At 40.5% G+C, this 18536-nt stretch overlaps 1 protein-coding gene across 2 annotated transcripts in view; it reads left to right on the top strand.

The window, feature by feature from the left end:
- trappc11 (trafficking protein particle complex subunit 11) overlaps positions 1-16572 on the top strand; it is a 28684-nt gene extending 12112 nt beyond the window's left edge. For both annotated transcript variants that reach the window (XM_088991201.1, XM_088991200.1), the window contains exons 9-29: positions 405-546; positions 999-1092; positions 1409-1488; positions 1719-1797; positions 2735-2789; positions 2891-3036; positions 3671-3732; positions 4990-5122; positions 6117-6247; positions 7325-7450; positions 8907-9088; positions 9184-9332; positions 9904-10025; positions 10177-10296; positions 10400-10465; positions 11334-11484; positions 12535-12646; positions 13637-13728; positions 14797-14930; positions 15224-15388; positions 16225-16572. In XM_088991201.1, the coding sequence (XP_088847327.1) occupies positions 405-546; positions 999-1092; positions 1409-1488; positions 1719-1797; positions 2735-2789; positions 2891-3036; positions 3671-3732; positions 4990-5122; positions 6117-6247; positions 7325-7450; positions 8907-9088; positions 9184-9332; positions 9904-10025; positions 10177-10296; positions 10400-10465; positions 11334-11484; positions 12535-12646; positions 13637-13728; positions 14797-14930; positions 15224-15388; positions 16225-16269 (2386 nt within the window). In that variant the 3' untranslated portion in view covers positions 16270-16572. The remainder of the gene's footprint in view (positions 1-404; positions 547-998; positions 1093-1408; positions 1489-1718; positions 1798-2734; positions 2790-2890; positions 3037-3670; positions 3733-4989; positions 5123-6116; positions 6248-7324; positions 7451-8906; positions 9089-9183; positions 9333-9903; positions 10026-10176; positions 10297-10399; positions 10466-11333; positions 11485-12534; positions 12647-13636; positions 13729-14796; positions 14931-15223; positions 15389-16224) is intronic.
- The last annotated feature ends 1964 nt before the right edge of the window (positions 16573-18536 follow it).

The following is an 18536-nucleotide window of genomic DNA, read 5'->3' as shown; positions in this document are numbered from 1 at the left end:
AGAGAGCGAGTGAAGCCATTCTCCCAAAAAAGAAAATGGCAGCCAACATTTTTTTGTCCTCTATTCCCCGCCCCCAGTCTTCGGTTAAAGCCACGAGATTGGTCAAGAACGTAGCAGTGAGGGGAGGTGGTTTAAACATTAAAGAGACAGGCAGACGACAGAGTGAGAAAATGGATAGAAAACAGTGAAATTTGGACTTGTTTCGACTTTGATAGTTCAAAGGCAGAGTGTAGACTGCCTACCACGTCGTTATGGTATATATAAAAAGGTGGATGAAATCATTCTGACTGAAGGTGGAAGTGGCTGCTTCTGTTGTCCATGAGTTTGCGTCATTCATCTGAGCTCGACAAAATCATCAAGTGTTAGCAGGCTTTGGTGACTTATTTGGTTTTGTGTCTCCTTAGATTCCAGTCTTTTGGTGAGCTGTTTGATGATGCAATAAAACTGGGCTTGGCCGCGATCCAGACACAGAACCCTGGTTTCTACTACCAGCAGGCTGCTTATTACAGCCAGGAAAGGAAACGACTTGCGCTTCAGATCAGTCAGGTGAATTTTATAAGTTACGAATGAGCTATAAAGGAGGAATAGCTTCCTTGAACTTTTTTACCCCCCGTTTAATTCCCATTTTCTTCTCTGAAATTAGGATTAAACTCTGCCCCTTTCCAGATAAAAATTGGCAAGAGTCTCAGAAGATATGTGTTTTTTACTGATCTATCTGTCGGTCGGTCGGTCTGTCCGTCTGTCCATCCATTGGTCTGTCCATCGGGCAGTCCGTCCGGCAGTCCGTTGGTCGGTTCGTCGGTCGGTTCGTCGGTCTGTGTGTCCCTTGGTCGGTCGGTCGGTCGGTCCGTCGATTGATCCATCCATCCATCCATCCATCCATCCATCCACCCACCTTCCTACCGACTGTGTCTTTCTGTGTGTGTGTGTGTGTAGATATATGTATGTATGTACTGTATGTCAATATTTAATTTTAATATACTGATTCTTGGGTTTAGGTTGGAGCAATACACCCTTCACCTGACGCATTGGACATACTGGATGGAGCACTGGACTACTATGGCCAGAGATCATGGAGACAAGGACACCAGAGTAGGTCCCCTCCAAAAGTACTGTTGAGGCCAAGTCCATTCCTGAGTTTCGGTTACATACTGAAGACATTTGAGTTTCAGATCAAAAGATGAATATCAGACATTTCAGTACATTAGCTTTATTTCATAAAATCTCGTCTTTATTTGTTGATCAACGTAGAACAGAGAGCCCTTGGTTTGAACCCAACCACTTGAACAAGTGAGCCAAAGAATTAGAACCTGTGACTGATCTGTGTTTCTCGTTGTCCAGGTGTTGCCTGGCAGTGAATGATCCACCATTTTTAGGAATGCTTCTGTAACGGCAATTGCATTTTTAGGTATTGATCCTCCTGACCAAGACAAAGAAAAAAGGGGAATTCTGGCGTTACAGATGAACGAAAGGAATGTCCCTCATTCAGTGAGTATGCAAACATCACTGTCACCTCATTTACTGTAGACCAGGGGTCTCAAACTCCGGTCCTCGAGGGCCGTTGTCCTACATGTTGTCCAAGTCTCCTTGTTGCAACACACGGGGAAACTTGGAAAAGATGTAGGAGTGCCGCTCTCGAGGACCGGAGTTTGAGACCCCTGCTGTAGACCATCTAGGTCAAGGAAGTTGTTGTTGCTCATGGTCTTTATTGGTGTCAGGAGCTGATCATAACTCTTCTCAGCAACGCCGTTGCCCAGTTTAAGAAGTACAAATGCCCGCGAATGAAAAGTCATCTCAGTAAGTAACGTTCGCAATGTCGTGATGAAAGCTCACAAATGCAACTTGTACAGACGCTCCCCAACTTACAAACATTACAGTTAGACAGTACATACTAACATTTTTGCTGGTACAGTTTATGAATAAGAACAAAATGTTTTCTGTGGGTGAGCAGCAGCAGCAGCAGCTACACGCGCCAGCGTTCACTCAACCCGGAATAACTCATATAGACAGAAGGCTAGCTAGTTAACTAATAGCTAGCTTACTTCACCCCTCCTTGACTTCACTACTTCCACCAACATTTGTGTTTTTTTTTTTTTTCCAAAACGACGCTGTAAGTTCAATTTTGGATTGCGCGCCTTTTTCCAGCCGAGCTCGCTTGCGATTGGCTGCGTATTGTGCTTCACGCACGCACAGACACATTGGAGTTTTCAAGGGCCGGATGTTGACGCGACGGACACCAAGGCTTGACCAATCAGCGCCCGGCTATCCGGAAATGTTGCCAACCAGTTCAGTCCCCGAGCCGCCGAGCTCACTTACGATTGGCTGCGTAGAGTGTGTGGGTGGGGAAAAATCCCTCTTCCCAGTTGACCCTCCGGGAGGACGCGATGCATAACAAAAACTAATGGCTGCTGGCACATCATTAGCAGCTGGTACGACGTACACTCGGTGTGAATTTATTTGACGACTGTTAGAGCGTCTGTGTTTTCTACTTCCCCGTTCAGTGTTTGACTTCAACATATGTACATTCAATACAAAATATAGCACGGAAGCAACTTACGACCAAATTCACCTTACAAACGACCACTCGGAATGTATCGCGTTCGGAAGGTGGGGAGCGTCTGTAGAGTGATCTAGAGCAGGGGTCGGGAACCACTGAGGGAATGACGGAATATTAGGTCAGCTAGGTATTTGGGGGCAAGATTTATCCCATAATTAATGTTTTGATTGTCCTCAGTGGTACAAATGGGAGAAGAATACTACCATGCTCAAGATTATGCCAAAGCCCTCAAGTATGTCAACAAGTTTACGCCGAGAATCCGATTTTAATTTGATACTTACAATTGTGACGAATGAGCTAACCGCTAATCTCAATTTTCTTTTGTATTTTTAGACTATTAGACTATGTGATGTGTGACTATCGTGCCGAGCGTTGGTGCGGAATCCAGACGGCAATATTAACCACAGCTCTTCATTGTGCCTATTTGATGGCCAGTGTGAAAGATTACATCATATTCTGCGTGGAGCTACTGGGTAGAGGTAAGCACCGTTTTTAATCGTCAGAACGGACCCTATCGTTTCTAGCATTCAATTGTGTTATTTCTGTGGAGGCTGTCAGTCGTACAGGAGTGGTATAGTACCAGACCTAATGAGGCAATCAAAGCCAGGGATAGAACATTAGAGGTAATCAGATTGGCGAATGAGGTGAAATCAGAGCCAGGGATAGAACAGTAGAAGTAACCAAATTGGCTTCAGGGAATGGTCCACTGCCCCCCCCCCCCCAACCTTAGAGAAGGTACCTATCAGAGCAAAGGTCTGGAGAGGCCACCTCTATCCATTAGGGATATAGGGCCAGAGTTACCAGCACAACTTTAGCTCGCTGACGAAGCTCTTCGGATGAAGAGCAAAACGTCCCACATTTTCAAAGAAGTACAGATGATGGCTGGAGAAACATTTTCCTCGATAAATTGTCTTATTTTATGGGGCCAAACAAAATGCTGAAAAACGATCCACCTCCGGTCCGCACGACGCAACAACACAGTGACAAAGTGGGTGAGCAGCGGCAGCCACACGCGCCCGCGTTCACTCAACACAGAAGTAACTCGAATTGATCGCAAGCTAGCTAGCTAGCGAATAGAAAGATTTGATATACATTAATTTTCTTCTCTTTCAGCTTCAACTCTGAAGAAGGACCAAAAATTGAGGATTGAGCAGAATCTCATCCAAGTTCTAGAGGTTTGTCTCATAAACATCATATTCGGTCATTTATTTCGGGGATTGAAAATTAAACAGTGAAAAGTGAATTGGAACCTTTTATCTTTATTAAAATGAACATACACCCAAAATGGGCACCTTCATAAAAGTACCATAAAATGTAACTGTTTTATATATAATAATAATAATACATGTCATATCTCAGCACCTTTCAAAAATCTGATAGCTAGCGGGCCAGCTACATAGCTAATAGATACATGGCATTTCTAAGTGCCTTTCAAAACTCTCAAGGTCACTTTAGTCACAGGATCAGTTTGTGGGTGAGCAGCGGCAGCCACACGCGCCATGTTCACTCAACCCACTCATAGAAAGCTAACTAGCCAGCTAATAGATAGCTAATAGCTAGATTGCTAGCCAACCAGATATCTAATAGATAGCTCGCTAGATAGCTAGTGAGCCAGCTGCACAGCTAATAGATAATAATAATAATTCTGTGGGTGAGCAGCGGCAGCCACACGCCAACGTTCACTCAACCCGGAAGTAACTCAAATAGATGAAAAGCTAACTAGCTAGCTAAGAGTTAGCTAATAATCACTCAACCCAGAAATAACTCAAATAGATAGAAAGCTAGCTAAGAGTTAGATAATAATCACTCAACCCAGAAGTAACTCAAATAGATAGAAAGCTAGCTAGCTTAGAGTTAGCTAATAATCACTCTACCCGGAAGTAACTCAAATAGATAGAAAGCTAGCTAAGAGTTAGCGAATAATGACTCAACCCCGTAGTAACTCAAATAGATAGAAAGCTAGCTAAGAGTTAGCTAATAACCATTCAACCCGGAAGTAACTCAAATAGATAGCAAGTTAACTAAGAGTTAGGTAATAATCACTTAAACCGGAAGTAACACAAAAAGATAGAAAGCTGCCTAGTAAGAGTTAGCGAATAATCACTCCACCCGGAAGTAACACAAAAAGATAGAAAGCTGGCTAGCTAAGAATTAGCTAATAATCACTCCACCCGGAAGTAACACAAAAAGATAGAAAGCTAGCTAGTAAGAGTTAGCGAATAATCACTCAACCCGTAAATATTTCTTAGCTAGCTAGCTAGCTAAGAGTTGTCTCTTAGCTAGCTAGCTAAGAGACAACGATTGAGGTTTCGTCACGCACCTCCGAGGGGCGGTAGCGGTGCGTTCAGGCACTCACTATGGGGAGGCATGTCCAAACTGGTGTCTTTTTTAATATGGCGATCAAACTCCTATGGCAATCTTACTTCTATTAGAACAAGATACCCGATGCAGAGCCTCAGTGCGATCAGGTTTCGGCTCAAGCCGGACGCTCACTGTGGAATGAATGCATGAACTCTGCTGAATCCAATGAAGTCGTCATTGATGTGCAAGGCTACATACCATTCAGTAAGTCCAAACTCACTATATATATATATATATATATATATATATATATATATATATATATATATATATATATATATATATATATATATATATATATATATATATATATATATATATATATATATATATATACAGTAAAGTCTCGTTATATCGATATTCAAGGGAGTCCGAAAAAATATCGATATAACCGGGACTATCGCTATATCAGACCCTGTTTGCATGTAATTTTCTCCGTGCGTACATAGAAATAGTATCGATATAACCGGGACTATCGATATATCCGATATCGATATAACGAGACTTTACTGTATATATATATACTCAACCCAGAAATAACTCAAATAGATAGAAAGCTAGCTAAGAGTTAGATAATAATCGCTCAACCCAGAAGTAACTCAAATAGATAGAAAGCTAGCTAGCTTAGAGTTAGCTAATAATCACTCTCCCCGGAAGTAACTAAAATGGATAGAAAGCTAGCTATATATATATATATATATATATATATATATATATATATATATATATATTCCTATTGTCCAGACGTGGTGGTCCCCCAGACCTGCTCTCAGGTCTGGGGGAGCAGAAAACTACTCCCTGCGGCTACACTGATTACTTCTATTGTCCTGCCTGAGTATGAGGTCTACGACTGTCCTGATTGCCCCATTTGAGCTGGTATCACCTCATCAGCATAACTAAGCCTATGTTGCCTGAGGTGTCTGTTGCACGAACGATCCAAATTGAACCTCACCCCACCATGGCGATTTAGTGAAGGATTTTACTGTTTTATGAAAATAGCTTCTTTTACTCTCCTTTCAAACCATCTATTTTCTTTCGCTAATATTTTAACCTCATTGCCGTCAAACGAGAAAAAGACTTGAGTTCGCTGACGACACCTTTGAAGAAGTACAGATGACGGCTGAAGAAACCTTTTCATCGATGTCCGATATGCAATTTGTGACGCCATTTCTTTGTCTCCTTCAATCTTTGATCCCAGTTCAATGTAAAGCCAAATTCCGCTCTCCCAGTTTCCATGTGGATGAAATGGTTCAACTCCAGGTGTTGCTGAGAGCCGACTGTCCTGAACCCATATCCTTCACCAAACTGGCTGTCACCCTGAGTAATCAGGTACTCGGATGAAATCTAAAAGAAAAAAAAAATATTTACACGTAACAAACGCACGCTACATATGTAACAAATGCTGGCTATCTAGCTAGCAATCTATTAGCTATATAGCTGTCTAGCTCGATGGCTATTTGGCTTGATATCTATTAGCTATGTATTAACTCGCGAAGTAGCTTTCTATCTATTTTAGTTACTTCCGCGGTGAGTGAACCCTGGCGCATGTGGCTGCCGCTGCTCACCCAAATAAAAAGTTATCCTGTGACTGTAAAGTTACCTTTTGAAAGGAGCTTATAAATTAATACAGTTGAGTTGTGTTGAGAAGATTTAAGGTTGTGGACACTGATCAGATTGTATTGTATTGGATTAGCCTTTGTTAGTCTTGCAGTGGAGAAATTGACATTTCACAGCAGCAGAGTGATGAAAGGAAAAGGAAAGGAAGAAGTAGAAAAACTCTCATGGCGCAATCTTGAAGTCAAACCAACAACAAAAAAACTAACAAGTAATGCAACACAACATAAAAGACACATTCACTCTTCAGAACTTTGTGCACCCTCTTTGTCGTATGAAGCAGTTCGAGATGATCAAAGCGTCCCTTTCCCCAGTGGATCAGGGATGTCAAGGTGGAATGTCCATGTCTGCTACTAGCCAAATGTTTAAAGCAAACACGACGAAGCTGTAGCTTCCATTGACCCCCCAAAAAATCTCCTGTCCCACGTCAATCCGCTTCAATTCCAAGCCGCGACCGTTCCACATCCGCATCTGGGGCAGCATTTCCCTTTGTTTTCCCGTGTTAGCGCTTTGTTCCAGCTTCAATTGTTGCTAAAGCGCTATATAACTCAATATGTATGTCTTGCATTGTATTTTGGACAGCCGCCCCCATTTCAAGATCAGATAACACCAGAACCATATAATTTAGGAATTAACTTTTTTTTTTTTTTTACAAATTATGGACACAACTTTTCCGGAGGTGTCGGTTGTCCTTTAACTCTGAAATGTTGACTAAACATGGCATCATTTGAAAGGGAAAATCTACCTATTGAATATAATGACCTAAAGACTGGTTTGTTTGTGTGTTTATAGGAGTACAATAAATGGTGTGTTCTGGAGACGTCAAGTCAGGAGTGCAAAAAACTTCTGCCGGGGAAAACCAAATGTTACAACTTCAGTTTTGTGGCAAAAACCAAAGACATCGGGAAAAAAATTGAGGTGAGTAAAATGATCTCATGGCGTCGTCATTTTAGATTCTCTCAAACACCAAAAATAACAAACAAGATAACACAACACAAAGACAACAGAGGGTCATTCATTCTTAAACACTTTCGGTACCTTCTTTGTTACATGAAACAGTTCTAGATGAAAGAGGAGAGGATCAAAGCGTCCTTTTCACCAGTGGATCAGGCCTCTCTGATAAGATTATCAGTCATGGAGTACAAAAACGGTCTGATTTTGGGCTCATGCGGACCAGACTTGGGCTCAGCTTAGTTTATACTATACTTTCAGCATGCCAAGGTTATTTTTTATGTCTTCAACTTGAACGGATTAAATTCAAGTTACGCTTACGCACTTAATTGATTCCCAGAAAGTGTGTGGAAGGCGTAAAGTTTTTTTCTGCCAAACATTTATTTCCCATAAGAAACCATTAAAAATGAGAATAATCCGTTCCTAGGTCCACATAAAACACAATGTTTTACTAAATAAGCCTTTAAAACTACACAAAATTTGCAGTGATACCTTGGTTTACGGATTTAATTGGTTCCCTCCCAAAAAAGTGTGCGAAAAGTGTGTATCCCAAAAAAATATTTTCCCATAGGAAACCATTAAAATGAGAATAATTTGTTCCCAGGTCCCCATAAAACATAATTTTCTACTTTTTAATTTGCTAAGTCTTAAAACTACACTAAATACCTTATTTTATGTATAATAAATGTGCTATATAAATGTGCTATTGTATGTACTGTATAATAAACATGTTTTATTGACCTTCGTGATGGTCATTAATGTAGATGCCTCTTGATGATATACGAGTGACGTTGCTGTGCTTTCTCAGCAATAATACCCTCACTCACACTTTCCCCTGCTAGCTGCTTTTCGTGAATCCAAATCAACGGAAGTTTTTCAACCTCTCCTATAGTCTGAGACTGTTGCTTAGACAACACAGAAACACCCTTAGCCACACGTAGCAATGGTCCACTTTGCGTACTGGTAGTGGGACGCTAAGTCACTAAAACGCACACCTGGTTCGTGTTTTTCGATGATCTCCTCCTTCCGCACGACCGTAATTTTCTTTTGTGTCCTCTTCGGCTTAGCACTAGCCTGTGGTGGGGTCTTTTTCGGTTCCATAATAGCAAAAGTACTCCACTCGATAACAAACCACGTCTGCACTGAGTGCACTGAAACAAAGTGGGTGTGGAAAACTAGTCCGCCAGCCACGTTGGCGCTGTTCGACCGTGTGGTTTGGTGTTCTTCCGTGGAAAACTACTCCGCCAGCCATTGTGGTGCTTTGTATGTTTCCTGAAAACTAGTTTGTATGCCAAGATTATATTCCCGCAAATGTTATGTTCGTAAGGCGAAATGTCCGTAAACTAAAGTGTTCGTAACCCGAGGTATCACTGCATTCATAAGTATGCAAGTCAGATGCAATATTGACATTTTTATGTGTCAGATGACAGGTATAGAAATCATGCTTGGGAGCGGCAGCGGTCGCTGTGTTTTTCTGCGATGGCGAGGAGCAGGTGGAGACGCTGCGACAGCACACGAGTTCCTGCAGTCCGACAAGTCGTCGTCTTGGCCTGATGCCGAGGAAAACGTTGAATGGGATAACATGACCGTTCTACAAAATACAATGTGAGACTGAAAAAAGGCATCGCTCCACATTGTGTGTCCGCATTCCAAATAACTCCATTGATTTGTATTTGATTGGCTGTCATTTTGTTATCCAGGATCTTGTCACGAGTTCCAAAGATCTCTGTCCAGCTGAGTCATCAGCCTCCCGCTCTCAGCAATGAAATGTATTCTATTCACTGCACCGTCCAATCCCTGGAGGAGGGTGTCGCCAGGGATGTGAAACTGACTGCGGGACTCAAACCTGGTAATATTTCTAAATTAAAAAAAAATGGTTTGAACAGTAAATCTGCCACCAAATCCATTTCTTCTCCTCCTTCAGCCATTTTGGCTTGACAAAACCGCGAATAAATCAACACAACAATGTATTTGCGAATGCAGCTCGCGACTGATAGAGTGTGCTAGCTCTGGCCAGTATGCGCTCATCACTAGCGGCTCGTGATACTATGATTGGCTAGTGCCTTGCCAATCATATGACGATCCAATCAGAGTTTGTGAAAACGCTGACGTTGCCAGTGCCTTCAAGCAGGCCTTGGGTTGCCGACTCGAACTCTGATTGGTTAAAGGACAACGCACACCATTTTTTTTGCTATAAAACGTTTTTCTGATGTCAGTTAGGAAACAAAAATGTGATGTCGGTTGTCCTTTAAACAGACACAGACTTTACTCTCATAGTTAATACTGATATTTCAGTTTCATCCAAATTATTTGTATTGAAGCGAATGTGTTGTTGTTGATTTGACTGATTCATAACTATTATTCTCCTAATTATTATTATGATGATTATTTTTTTAATTATTATTTGATGTTGTTTTTAGGCCAAGATGCCAATTTAAGTCAGACAACACGTGTGACCCTTGACAACTCCAAGGCCTGTGATAATACGACCCCTTCTCTGCTTCCTGACATACCTCTGGGGAATCTGAAACCCGGCAAAAAGGTTCCAATACTTTCACTTTTTTGCTTTTGGAAGTTCACTTTTTTTATGTTTCCCTTAGATACAGTACCGTATATTTGTACCGTATATATGTGTGAATATAGTATATGTTGATTTTACATTTCCTTATGACTTCAATCAATTTTGTCTCTAGCTTGAAAAATGTGTCTATGTGTCATCTGTGACAACTGGACCGAGGCTGTTCCTGTTCCACATCGCTTACAGCATCGATGTCAGTGTGGATGGACAACAGATACTTTGCAAATGTCAGAAGGTAACATTTATGTCTTTATTATTATTATTATTATTATTATTATTATTATTATTAGCTAGAATGTGCCCCATATCTTCTGATCCTTTATTCTGCCACGTTCCAGGATGAATTGATTACCATCGAGACATTGGTCCCATTTGAGGTTTCTGCCAACTTTTTCTCCACCAAGGTGTGTCATTTTATTTCGATCCAGTGTGTCAGTGATATTGTTCATAGAAATCTATGTGTTCATGGAAAAGCCACTCGTTAAAATGTCTACGTTCAGTTAGTTTATGGATGTTGGTGCTTGTACCAGGGGATGACTTGGTGGGGTGTCCATGGCACGTTAGACCTCTTCAAAATTGACCTTTTTCTTCAAACATATGGAAACTGACATTATTCCCATTCTCCAAGGTCTAAATGAGCTACATATGCCAGTTATTGTGATCTTGGACCTTGGCTATGGCTGCCTCAAGAGCCATGTCATTTTATTGTTGACGTTTTTCAAAAACGCTGCAAATTTTGGGATATTATGTCCTTATTTTCATTGTAGCTTTCCAGAGGTTGATGCTATAGCATTAAAAGTGGTACCAAATGCAGGCTAATAAAATTTTCTTGCATATGATAGTAAACACATGAACACCTGTGTTAATTTTAATTAATTTTAATTTCTTAGCGAATTAGAGAATGGGAATAATATCAGTTTCCATATGTTTGAAGAAAAAGGTCTAATGGGACGTCCAAGGGCGTGGTATTCAAATCAAGAAAGTAGCAGCCTCTATCTTCTATTCCAGCTTTTGTTTCACAGTTTACAGGGCTCAACACACGTTATTTTGTACTAGTAGCTCTGGCAACACAAACGTTTTCAGTTGATCACATGAGCGCATGATTTAGTCGAAACTATTACAAGAACTTTAGTTACAACAAGCTACAAAATGAAGCATATTGGTCACAGTGTTGAGCGTTGCTATATAACAAAAAACAACATCATTGAATTGTTGTCATTTGTTGGATGATTTAGTGTAATTTAACCCAAAAAAAAAAAATGTTTTGTACAGTTTGAGCCCCTGGAGCAGGTTGCTGTGGACCTTCCCTTCTTGATGTTAACTGAGATCAGATCATCATCCCCTTGGCCCCTGCTCTTAGCTTCCACGTCCCTCCAGAACACAGAAATAACAAACACACACCATAACTCCCAGCTTCAAGATGGTATATATATTTTTTTTTTAATTATTATTTATATACAGGAATACCTCACCTTATGGACTTAATTGGTTCCCATAAAGTGTGCGGAAGGTGGAAAGTTTGTCTTCCAAACATTAATTTCCCATAAAAAAAAACATTACAATAAGAATAATCTGTTCCCAGGTCCCCTAAAAACATAATTTCCTACGAAATAAGCCTTAAAACGACACAAAATAGACCTTATTTTATGTATAATAAATATACTATTGTATTGTAATGAAAGAAATAAACTGGACTGTATCATAAAGTCGTTTTATTTACCTTTGTGATGGTAGTTGATGGCTTGATGGAATGGAGCGGGAGGAAGTGGGAGGGAGGGAATTACAGTTTGGAAGGAGAGTCACATTCCATAAGGACTGCAATTAAAGAAATAAGCTATACTTTATCATAAAGGCGTTTTATTTACCTTTGTGATGGTAGTTTGCTAGGTTGCCTCTTGATGATATCCGTGTAAAGTTGCTGTGCTTTCTCTGCGATAATACCCTGACTCACACTGTCCCTTGCGAGCTGCTTTTCATGAATCCAAATCAACAGAAGTTTTTCAACCTCTTCTATTGCCTGAGAGCCTTGCTTAGACAACACAGAAACACCCTTAATAGCTTCCTTCTTCTTAAGGATGGTAGCAATGGTCGACTTAGCGTAATGCTACCTGGACGCCAAGTCACACAAACGCACACGTTGTTTGTGTTTTTTGATTGTCTTCTTCTGCTCGACCGTAATGTCTTTTTAGGATTAACACTAGCCTGTGGTGGGGTCTTTTTCAGTCACATAAGAGCAAACGTACTCCACTTGATAACAAACCACGTCTGCACTCAAAGGAAAGGGTTGATTAAAAACTAGCCTGCCAGCCACCATGGCGCTTTGGTTGGTCCGTCCGCCGAAAACTAGTTCGTATGCCAAGATTATATCCTCGCGAAAATAATGTTCGTAAGGTGAAAAGTTCCTTCGCAAAAGTGGTTGTAGGCTGAGGTATCACTATATTGTGTTCTATTATCATTTTGCTCTTGTGTTCAGTGATCCTGCGGAAAGATGAGTGCGCAAGTGAATGCTTGTGTCTTCGCTGTCCACCGCTGGCTGACAACAAAAACGATGTGGCTACTGGACCGTATGTCATACGGTGGAGAAGGTATCATTCATTCTTCACACCCTACCTAAAACAAAGATAAATGCAGAAAAGAGTACAGGAAAAGGTTCTTCAGCCGTCATCTGTACTTCTTTGAAGGTGTCGGACGTTTTGCTTCTCATCCGGAAAGCTTCGTCAGAGAACTAAAGTTGTGCTGGCAACTCTGCCCCTATATATATATATATATATATATATATATATATATATATATATATATATATATATATATACAGTAAAGTCTCGTTATATAGATATTCAAGGGAGTCCGAAAAAATATCGATATAACCGGGACTATCGATATATCCGACCCTGTTTGCATGTAATTTTCTCCGTGTGTGCATAGAAATAGTATCGATATAACCGGGACTATCGATATATCGATATAACCAGACTTTACTGTATATATATATCTCCCTAATGGACAGAGGTGGCCTCTCGAGACCTTTGCTCCAATAGGTCCCTTCTCTAAGGTTGGGGGAGCAGTGGACCACTCCCTGAAGCCTATTCGATTACCATTGTTATTTCACCTCATGAGCCAATCTGATTACCTCTAATGTACTATCCATCAGGGATATAAGGCCAGGGTTAGCAGCACAACTTTAGTTTGCTGACGAAGCTCTTCGGATGAGGAGCGAAACGTCCAATTTTTAAAATTGCAATGTAAACAATGTGCAGCTTGTTCAACTGCGTAAATTTACAAGACCCGAAACATCCTGTTAACCCGAAAGACGACCATGAATTGTAGTCTTCTACCAGCAAATTTGACTTCGCTGACGAGGCCTCTCGGATGAGAAGCGTGACATCCGACACCTTTAAAGAAGTACAGATGACAGCTGAAGAAACCTTTTCCTCGATGGACATCTCCCGTACGACTGAGAGCCTACACAGACGTTTTCCTCTTCTGTATTTCAATTGAAGCATGACGTCTCATAAAACTATTGATAATATTGATGACTGAAAAAGTTGTTCCGTTGTTCTTGTGATTCTCTTCAGACATTCCTCCAGTCCAGATAGTCCTCTTATCAGCACCACCGTCACTCTGCAACATGCCTCTCTGGAGCGCGTACCACTGTATATCCATGCTGGTTCGTATACTTTGCTAATACTGTCTTAAAGGACAACCGACACCATTTTTTTTGTTTCCTAACTGACATCAGGAAAACGTTTTCTAGCATCTAAAATTCCCAAAACACACAAGCTGGTATTTTTAGTCAAATGCAAAACACCAAGAAAAATGACTGATAAAAAAACTGCCACAAAATGAGCTTGAAATTGGGGAGATTCAGAAAGTCCCGCCCCCTTGTTCGTGACATCACGCCGGGATTCTCCTTCGCAAACTGCCTTGCTCCAGAATCAAAACAATGGCTTCAGAGAGTTCAGATTCGGAGAGAAGATGCTTTCCTGCTACTCATCCAGTTCTGAATATGATTGAAATAGTTCTGAAGAGGAAAGCATACATGTTTGCCATCGATGAAAGAAGTCCTTCCGTATCAATTCGAGCCGTCTGGATTCCAATGCAGCGCCCAGAAAATGCACACAAATTCTCCCAATCTGAACTCTCTGAAGCCATTGTTTTGATTCTGGAGCACGGCAGTTTGTGAAGGAGTGATGTCACGAACAGAGGGGCGGCACTTTCTAAATCTCACCCGTTCCGAGCTCATTTTGTGGCAGTTTTGGCACACTCGAAGTCATTTTTATTGGTGTTTTGCATTTGACGAAAAATATCAGCTTGCGTCTTTTGGCTATTTTAGATGCGATCAAACGTTTTTCTGATGTCAGTTAGGAAACGAAAAAAAAAAAAATGGTGTCGCTTGTCCTTTAAGTTTCATACCTGTCAACCTAATAGTTGCTGGTATAAATGATGACAATTGCCATATAAAACTTGCAGTATGCCGCATATTATTTGAAATGAGAAAATAATGCTAAATGAAGACATGCACAGTAACCTGGACCCCGGCGTATTACAAGCTTTTCTGCTTTCAGAAGTTAGCAGGTATGAGCTAATCTTTTCAAATCTAAAGAGTCAATGCCTTTCTTTCTTTTTTTTCCAGGCCATGTTGTTAGAATTAGCTGTGGGACAATCACGGGTTGAAAATATTTCAGTGTACTCATCTAATGAATGCATCTCCTCTCTTTTCTCCCTATCGACGTAGACATCCCTCCCTTTGGAAGAGTCCGAGAGTCTCTTCCGGTTTGTTTCCATATCGAGAATAGAACGCCTCTGGTCCAAGAGGTGCAGATATCTGTCGAACCATCTGAATCATTCATGTTTTCTGGACTAAAACAGGTAAAAAATGTTGATGTTCTGTCACCTGAAGGAGCTCATTTAAAGGACAAGCGACACCGGTTTTTTAGCATCTAAAATAGCCAAAACACGCAGTATGATAGTTTTAGTCAAGTGTCCCAAAATGACCTCGGAGATGCCGAGTTTCAGATCACATCTGCACTCAAAGACAAGGGGTGACAAAAACTCAGTGTGGTTTGGTTCGTCAACCAAGACTATATGCTCACGAATTTGATGTTCGTCAAGTGAAAAGTTCGTAAGCTAAAGCTCCTCCTACTTTTCTGTCTTTTTTTCAGGTTCGTATGCGTATACTTCCTGGTTCAAAACAACAGATGCTTTATAACTATTATCCACTGATTGCCGGTTATCAAACATTGCCACAAATGAGCATCAGTGTGGACCGTTGTACAAGCAATGCAGACAACCTCAGACGTTTCCTGCCTCATCGCATCTTTGTCAAGGTAAAAACATTCATTTAAGGAATCGGCCTGTCATGTTTTATGTATGTGTTATGTATGTATATATATATATATATTTAAACTCCTTCATTGCCATTCATGAATTTGTTTGGGAATTGAAAATATGCCGTAGAGTGCAATTTCTTTTCCACAAGGGGGCAACATTTCCCTTTTTGTTCATGTTAGCGCTTTGTTCCAGCGTCAGCTGTTGCTAATGCGCCATATAAATCAATATGTATGTATTGTATTTTGTACAGCCGCCCTCATTTCAAGCTCATATAACTCCAGACCCATATCATTTGGGAATTAACTCTTTTTTTTTTCGGATGAAAAAAGAGAGTCTAAGGTTTCTTACGCTGTATTGACTGTTTATATAGTCCTAAAACTCAATATTGTGTAGTGACAATGACAATAACCCTGGCACTGGAGTGGACACATTTTCACACATCATCTAGCAGTCAATGAGTAAAGTGTCCTTGAGAGTTTTGAAGGGCGCTTAGAAACATTCTTCTTCTTCTTCTTGTTATTATTATTATTATTATTGTGATTTTATTGTTATAATCATAACTATTATTTTTGTTATTATTAGTAATAATATTAATAATATGCTTTATTTACTGAAATGTGTTGTGATTTTTATGAAAGATAACAAGGAAAAGACGTTACTTTTGGACATTGCCTCAATCTACTGTTTCTTAGTATAACAGGCTAATGACTTTTGAGCCCCATTCATCCTGTTTTGGCTGAAAACTGAGCAAAAGAGTCCACCCATATATTTTATTGCTGTTTGATGTTCCATGACATATTTTTCATGATCACCCTTTTGTATTGAATTGCAGCCGCAGGGCAAAGAGCTTGACAACGACTCCATTGCTGCAGCTTGATTGAGCATTTAGTTTGATCTACATCGGGGAAAAGGCTGATGGATATCCGTCGTATGACTTTTCTCAAATGACAGTAAGACTCAGATGCTTTACTTTCGCGATTGTGCTTGTAATGTCAAGGTAGAAGTCAAAGTTAATCAGATTGTCACCTTCATGCTAAAATCTAACATTCTATCTGTATTTGAAATTGCAATCATGTTATGTCATGCCTTTCATTAAAATCATGTCAATGCTAAATGGATGTTAAAATATTTCATTTGCACTCATAACATTTGGAAATAAACATGAAGAGCGACAAATATCAAACTTTTTACAAACAAATTCATGGTTGTGCTCTGGGCTCAGCAGTTTCACCCATCGTGGCTAATCTGTATACATGGAAAAGATGGAGAAACAGGCCCTCGCATCCTTCCCGGGGACAAAACCTAGACACTGGTTTAGATATGTGGACGATACTTTTGTCATAATTAATAAACAAGAAACTCAATCCTTCACAGATCATCTCAACTCTGTAGACGTCAACATGAAATTTACTCGTGAGGACATTAAAGAGAACCAACTCGCCTTCTTGGATTGTAAAGTAATTATAAAAGAGGACAGAGCGCTAAAAACAGAAGTCTTTAGGAAGGCTACGCACACTGACCAATACTTACTTTTTGACTCTAACCACCCTTTACAACATAAACTAGGAGTTATCAGAACCCTCCAGCATAGGGCTAAACTAATACCAACTAGCACTGAAGGTAGAGAAAAGGAGTCAAAACATATCAGGAGAGCACTCACTAACTGTGGGTACCCTCAGTGGTCATTCAACAAATGTCAGAAAGAAAGAATAGCGAACGAAACCAAAAATTCTCAAGATACAAAAAGGAGAGGAGTAGCAGTACCGTACATTGCAGGAGTTTCTGAAAAATTACAAAGAGTCCTTTGGCAACATAAAATTCCTACTTATTTCAAACCGATAAACACGTTAAGGCAAAAATTAGTGCACCCAAAAGATAGGCTACCAAATGAAAAACAAAGTAACGTAGTTTATTCCATACATTGTAAGAATGAAAATTGTAAAGAGCAGTACATTGGAGAGATGAAACAAATTCTCAAAAAAAGACTTTATCAACATGGCAGGGATAATACTAGTGGGCCTCAATCGGCAGTACATGTGCACCTAAAAGCTAGCAACCACTCATTTGACGACAATGAGGTTAAAATCTTAGCGAAAGAACATAGATGGTTTGAAAGGGGAGTAAAAGAAGCGATTCTTATAAAACAACAAAATCCTTCATTAAAGCGGTCTGGTGGGGTGAGGTTCAATTTGGATCGTTCATACACTAGCCTGCTGAGGCAAAACAGCTTAGGCAACATTCGTTATGCTGAAGAGGTGATACCGGAGGGAGTGGGGCAAACAGGCCAGTCGTTAGTCAGGAATGTAGGAACAATCAGTGGGGCCACAGGGGGGGGGGGTCCCGCGCCCCCCCCCAACCTGAGAGTAGGGACCTATCATAGCTGTGTCCGGCGCCGCCATGTCTAGACATTAGGGATATATAAATAGGGCCGATACGACCAGTCAGACTTGAGTTCGCTGACGAAGCCTCTTGGATAGGAGGCGAAACGTCCGAAACCTTCAAAATTGTACAGATGACGGCTGAAGAAACCTTTTCATCGATGGACCACTACTGTACCACTCAGAGCTTACACAGACAAAGTGGGTTCATTGTTACAATCAAGGCGGTTGTGAATGACAGTTTGTTTGAATGCAAAGCCTGGAAATAAAAAAAAAAATGGAAGAAATAAGGATGAGAATTTGGAGGGAGGAAGGAAATGAAAGGAAGCGTGGAAGGAGATGTCAGAGTGGCAAAATATATGAGAGTTGTCATGCATGAAATTGAAATAGAGCATCCAAAACACTTTTCATTGTGATAACTTGACCAAGGCTCTCTCTCTCTCACTCTGGCTTGCTAGCTACCTATCGAGCTAGCTAGCTTTTCTCTCTCTCTCTCACTCTCTCACTCTCACTCTCACTCTCTCTCTCTGTCTCTCTCTCTTTATCTCCCTCACTCTGGCTAGCTAGCTAGCCAGCTTATTATTATTATTATTATTATTATTATTAATAATAATAATATACATATCCTTTATAAGCACCTTTCAAAACTCTCAAGGTCACTTTACAGTCACAGGATAAGTTTTTCTGTGGGTGAGTAGTGGCAGTCACACTCGCCAGCGTTCACTCAACCCACTCATAGAAAGCTAACTAGCCAGCTAATATATAC

The sequence above is a fragment of the Hippocampus bargibanti genome, linkage group LG02 (genome assembly GCF_051943395.1).
Source record: "Hippocampus bargibanti isolate YZ-2025 linkage group LG02, ASM5194339v1, whole genome shotgun sequence".
Classification (NCBI taxonomy): Eukaryota; Metazoa; Chordata; class Actinopteri; order Syngnathiformes; family Syngnathidae; genus Hippocampus; species Hippocampus bargibanti.
This window is presented reverse-complemented; position numbering and strand designations above follow the sequence as displayed.